Source organism: Thamnophis sirtalis, unplaced genomic scaffold, assembly GCF_051295495.1.
Source record: "Thamnophis sirtalis isolate CommonGarterSnake01/CBP01778 unplaced genomic scaffold, rThaSir2_p1.2 scaffold_6, whole genome shotgun sequence".
NCBI classification, from domain to species: domain Eukaryota; kingdom Metazoa; phylum Chordata; class Lepidosauria; order Squamata; family Natricidae; genus Thamnophis; species Thamnophis sirtalis.
In genome coordinates this window covers 113,781,742-113,787,741 of record NW_028261386.1, presented here as the reverse complement: position 1 = coordinate 113,787,741, position 6,000 = coordinate 113,781,742, and the positions used below count along the sequence as shown (strand labels likewise).

At 35.6% G+C, this 6,000-nt stretch overlaps 1 protein-coding gene across 7 annotated transcripts in view; it reads right to left on the bottom strand.

The window, feature by feature from the left end:
* Positions 1-1,223: 1,223 nt before the first annotated feature.
* Positions 1,224-6,000, bottom strand: part of EPHA7 (EPH receptor A7) — a 161,863-nt gene continuing 157,086 nt past the window's right edge. For 6 of the 7 annotated variants that reach the window (XM_087718731.1, XM_087718733.1, XM_087718732.1 and 3 more), the window contains 2 exons: positions 5,014-5,169; positions 1,224-4,024 (listed from right to left, as the gene is read on the bottom strand). In XM_087718731.1, the coding sequence (XP_087574857.1) occupies positions 3,910-4,024; positions 5,014-5,169 (271 nt within the window). In that variant the 3' untranslated portion in view covers positions 1,224-3,909. Of the gene's footprint in view, positions 4,025-5,009; positions 5,170-6,000 lie in introns of those variants that run through there. The other variant, XM_087718735.1, reaches the window with a different exon arrangement.

The window sequence follows — 6,000 nt, the reverse complement described above, 5'->3', positions numbered from 1 at the left end:
TACAATTATATATACACTGTATCATGTTTTATATCGTTTCTCCAGAAATATGAATTTCTATGCAATCCATTTTTCTCCAAAGCTGCTGGTAATATGAAAAAAAGGTAAATGCAAACAAAGCATGATATAACTGCCTTATCCTCCTAATTACTGAAATTGTATTGTGGTCTCAATTATGAGTAATGTGTAAATTAATATATAGGTATTATTCTTGAAGTATTCCATGTCCTGAGAATTATGATAAGCATGCTGATAGAACCCCAAGTGGCTAATTTTCTACGAAAAATAGGTCCTATAGTAGATCAATATTAGGATACCCATTCAAATAGGAATGTGTTCAAATTCAAATTTCATCCCCATTTGAATACAGTTTTATCAGATCAGAAAGAGGAAATACAGTTACATCCATAACAGTCAAACACAAAGTTTTGGGTTTTTGGGGGGTAAGCGTGACAATTTCCACCAAACTGCACTGCGCTCATTTATTTTTTGCAATCACACAAACACTATTAGCTACGGAATCTATATAGGAAGATATAGGAAGATAATTAGAGGTGTAAATTTGCAAGCAAATGGCACAAGCTAAAACAATTATAGCCAATGGAACTGTTGTAATCAAATGAAGTGAGATTAGAACTATAGCCTTAGGCCCGATCCACGGGCAGAGCAATAAACCAATTAGAATAGTTCCTCTTGTGCAAATGCTACTCATGATAGGCCAAGCTGTTAACACCAGTATAATTTGTCTTTTGGGGATTTATAGAGAGAATGGAAGGCTACCTTTGAATCCGCACATATACGCCATTCCTGCTTCGAAGCAAGCAACTGCCATGATGGTTGGCATCATCTCTAATTGCTCCATGTTTAGCTGTTACCTAAATTCCCCCCTCCCCTTCCCAGTGACATATGAGAATATATTTGCATGTGGACTGTGGGAATCAACACAGATCATGAATATAAACTTATTTCTGTATGTGCTTCGGGTTTACTTGTATCTAAGCATAGGCTGTTGAAACCAATTATGTAAGTAATATTTTAAATGAACCAATTTAACCAATCTACAAAATGCTCATATCTATACATTAAGAACACAACAGCTATTCTCAGTTTAATAGTAAATTATCAGTTTCCCTAATGAGGAATATACCTAATGAGGAATTATGACATCTAGAGAAAGCTATAAAATGCTGCAGTTGCTATATAGACAGACAATGACAAATAACCCTTATTCACAGTTATATTTCCAAAAATATATTTACAGTCTATTACAAAGATTACAAATGGAAGTGTCTATGTAATGGGGTTATGTTAATTCAAATATTTTTGTTTATCTTTTTTACAGATTTCTTTAACAAAGGGTGAAAGAAGAAAAAAATAGCATAATCAAAATTATTATTCTAACAAAATAAATAAATAAAACAACAAATAAAACATCGTACAGTGCTGTAAAAGGAAAAAGAAAATGGGAGGAAGGGCAAATTATCTATTTGAATTCTTTGTAACTATCTTTGGTCCTAAACGTGGGAAAACACATTATATAGCACTGAAAAACATGTTCCTTTTTGTGATGCTCTGTTAAGTAAAATAGAAAAATATAGTGCATTTTCAATGTATTCAGAGCTCACTGCACATAAATGTGTGTACAAAACAAGACAGTATAAATAAAATGTACAAGTTTTACAAAGGAACATTTACAGGGTTATTTTTTTTTTCATTTTTTTTTTCTTTTTGTGGATGCCCACATTATCAAACAAGTCTTAATTTATATGACTGATCCCTGGGATCTTTCTCCATGAAAACCAATAGAAGCATCCCAGTTCTCTTTGGAAGTACAGCTATTCACTGCTGGGTAGCTCACGATTTTCATATATTTGACAGCATTAGTCACCTGTTTCATATATAGTCCTGCGACACACTTTGTTATTGCTTATGGTAATTATATATTTCACTCAACTCAAGTACACATATATTAAATTAAAACTGGTATTTTTTTTTAAAAAAAACGGTTCTCTCACTCAACAATCGTCTTTCAGTCAGAAGTTCTGAATGCATGTGCCCTAAAGCAGCTCATTAAAACACACACGCGCACACACATACACACAATGAAATGTTGAAGTGCCACTTGCCTTATATTCCTACACCTGTAATAGAAAATCCAAAGGCACCATCTGACAGGAACATGTCCCATGCAAGCCCTGTTATCTGTTGTCCATCTGTCATTCATTTCATTAGAGCTTGCACAAGAGAATTGCAATCCAGAGAATGATGGGTAGACTTGGGGCCCATGAGATCCTAGGACTTTCAGAGCATGGTTACATTTTTGAAATCACATTCATTTCAATGTGTATGACTTCCTCGTTCTGAACTGGGCTTGTCTCTAAGTGTGTGAACCAGAGAAAGATATGTATACCTGGGGTCAACCCTGGTGTTTTGATTTCATATGGGTTGTTACTTGGAACCCTGACATCTGGCTTGTACATTATTAGTAGCAACACTGGTAAGGATTATGTGAATTGCTGCAGACTGGGTTCCTGTCATTGCTTGCCACTACAGACGAGATTGTCTATGACAAGGAAAGCAATCTAACAATGAGGTCATCTGCCTACCCACGTTTCAAATAGTATGATTGATAGAAGTATGGACAGAAAATAAGCCCTGGCTGATAAAAACAGAGTGTTATCCACCCACCTGAATGCAATTTTTTTCTGGATTTATATGCAATGTAGGAAAGCCTACTCTTCTCTGGATTGCATCCTCACATTTTTACTTCTGCAAGAGGGACTACATTCATCTTAATCTCATATTAGCCATATGCTTATTATTTCTCCTAGATCTTCTAATGTACATTGTTGAAAAAATAAAAAGATACCCAATCCCCTGCAAGAACAAACACCCAATGTGCTCTGATTAAAAGGCTAAGCAACACTATAGTACTTGTACTTGTTCTGTTTATACACCTACTGTACCATCAATCATTCCGTGAAAGGGCTTCAACCCATTTAAAGTTGCAGTTGTACAGCTTCCTTTAACCCAGGCAACCTACTAAAACCATCTTTCAAACCATTTCTTAAAAAGTGCCTAGGCATTTTTAGGGAACATTATTGCTAGGTTCACCATTTTATTCATTTCCTGTTTAAAGAAGAGTGTGTGATTTACTTATACAAAATTATTTTAAAAAATATCAGAACTCTTGGCAATGATTTTTTTCTTTCCTGATTTCCTGCCAATTAGCAAACCACATCAAGGTGGTGTGGAATAAACAGACAAAAATAGATGCCAAAATTAGAAAAAGAAAAAAAAAATCCTGGCCAACCCTGCTTCACCCACCCAGTAGCTAGCCTGATACACATTTCCCTGTTACACTTCTTGTGGCTATAGAAACTTGTACAATCTTTCAAAACTCCCCAGTGTAATAATGTGTCATATGCTTAGCACTAAGGAGGTCCAAAGATATAAATGCAACACTAAAAGAAGATCCATATGAAAAAGGAACACAACTGATTTCTTAAAACAAGTTTGAAATGAAAATTTTAAGGAAAATATTGGTTGACTTTTAACAATATCATGATTTTTATCTGACAAATATATTCTTTCTTTTTAAAATCCTTTATGTACACTTTAAAAAGTCCATTAGATAAAAAGGAGGTTAGAGAGTTCAAGGTGTTCGTAGGTGTTTCAGGTAGTACTTTGTTTATTGTCACTTCTTTTGTTGCCGCCATTAGTAGATCTGTTTTCCCTTTTTTAAGTAACTTTCTGGTGGCACTTAGGAGTTCAAGTCTGTAGGTGCTTCTGGTGGGCCTTCTGTCACCTGCATGAAGGCTCGTGTCTTCCAGCAGCACTTCATGAAGACTGAAGGCTGGCACTGTTCTCTCAAGTCTGTCCCCTCCCTTGGAAGGGAGAAATGTCTCATCACACTTGGATGCCCGTGCCATGCAAATGTAACATTTGTGCTCTCATAGTCTGAATGCTGCTCATGATTTTCTTTTGATGGCCAACCAATGTGATTCCTAAGCTCATTATGTCACTATGGGGAGGGAGGAAAATCCAACATTAGTAATCTTTCAGTAGAGGGGAACAGAAAAGAAACAGCAATACTGATACAACCAAATGATATTCAATGCGTTATCGGCATGCCTGGCTTTTTCGCTGAAAAGCCAGGCATACATGCACAGTGCTTTCTAATGACATAGACTATGGAGAATACAAATAAAATCTTAAAAATTGCTATTATCTTCCATTAATTGGCAAGGGTATATGTTCCAAGGAGATAACATGACCCTGCAGTAAAGGTCATATATCTCTTAAGATATTAATTATAGCTATTGCTTTTCTTTTTCAAAGGAAGAGAGAGAGAGAGAGAGAGAGAGAGAGAGAGAGAGAGAGAGAGAGAGAGAGAGAGAGAGAGAGAGAGAGAGAGAGAGAGAGAGAGAGAGAGAGAGAGAGAGAGGAAGCACCATGTTAACATTTTACAACTTTTATTCAGATTTAAAACTCTCCCTGACAATCCGTCATACAGAGTAGCACACTGAGATATTTAATGTCCTCAAGTCATGTTGCTCTGAAGCGCAACTTTCTTTACTCCTTGTGTGGTTGTCAATATGAACACTGAAAATGCCTCAATATGAAGCACTTGTTTGGATAAAAAAAACCCAAGAAACGATAATAAGAATCTGCTTTATGCTTAGAAGGGGCTACCTTTGGTCAATGCTGTCTTTAACCATATTGAAGTACTTAACTAGCAAAAAGCAAGCTCCCCAAATGAGAATAGTTTCTAATACCCTGCAAAGTCAAACTCTCTTTTATAATAGTTAAACAGATATTAGTAAGGGACCAGAATTTTCTGTGGTACTTCCGCCCCTTTTTAATAGAAGGCTGAGTAAGGTGTTAATTAGGTGACTAAATCTTGGGGATCTTCTTAATACATAAATTTTATATAACCTGGCCAAATATTTCTCCTCTGCCAATTAAAAGAGACAAAGATAAGCAGAAATAGGCAATATACAGTTCACTTACTCAATAGTCATCCTGGCTACTGTCTCAAGGTTATTGTAACCCGCAGCAGAAAAATTATCCTTGTATCGTTCCATCTTGATTGCTTGCAACCATTCTCCTACAGAGCAAAATGTTGTGAAATCAGGAGTGTTCTGGTCCAGGAGAGGGCTGATTGGTCTAGGTTGAATGAAAAATATTGTTTCAGATAAAAAGAAACATAATTCAGTATTTGTTACCAAGTAGAAATATAATCAATCTAAAATGTAATAATAAAAAGCAAAAGGCCAAGAAATGCTTGTTAAGCATGTACAAACCTATATTGCTGTGTAACATTCTAGTAGACTATTAATGCTTTAGAAATGGTCTGGTACTCCAGTGCTTACCTGCTGTTTTCTCCTTTCCTCTCCTTTTTCCTTGTTTTTGTGTAAATTGCCCAGCTATCTTTATCCTTCTCCTTTTTCATCCCCATAAAATTGTTAGCAAATTGTAGCTACATCTGGTCATCAACAGTAATAAAGGATTTTATCTGAATCTACCGCTGAGTTACAATCATAGAAGTCATCTAAAAGTTTTAGATGTTTCAAAATTTATAACAAAATAAAATCATCTTTGTTTTAAATAATGAAAAATAGAATACTAAATGTAAAGTAAATATAGTTGCTTCTTATCCCTCAACACCCGAAATGGTAAAAGAGAAAGAGTAAGAGAAGGGGAAGGATAGGAGGAGGAGGAGGAGGAGGAGGAGGAGGAGGAGGAGGAGGAGGAGGAGGAGGAGGAGGAGGAAGAAGAAGAAGAAGAAGAAGAAGAAGAAGAAGAAGAAGAAGAAGAAGAAGAAGAAGAAGAAGAAGAAGAAGAAGAAGAAGCTTATTTTAAATCGTATACTACATTATGTGTTCTCCTTGAAGATCAGGCTTAATTTTGCACATGTCGATCCATATAAGATGAAACTTTTTATTTAAAATAGATGACTATATCTAATCTAATACAGTGATGGGGATAATGCATGTT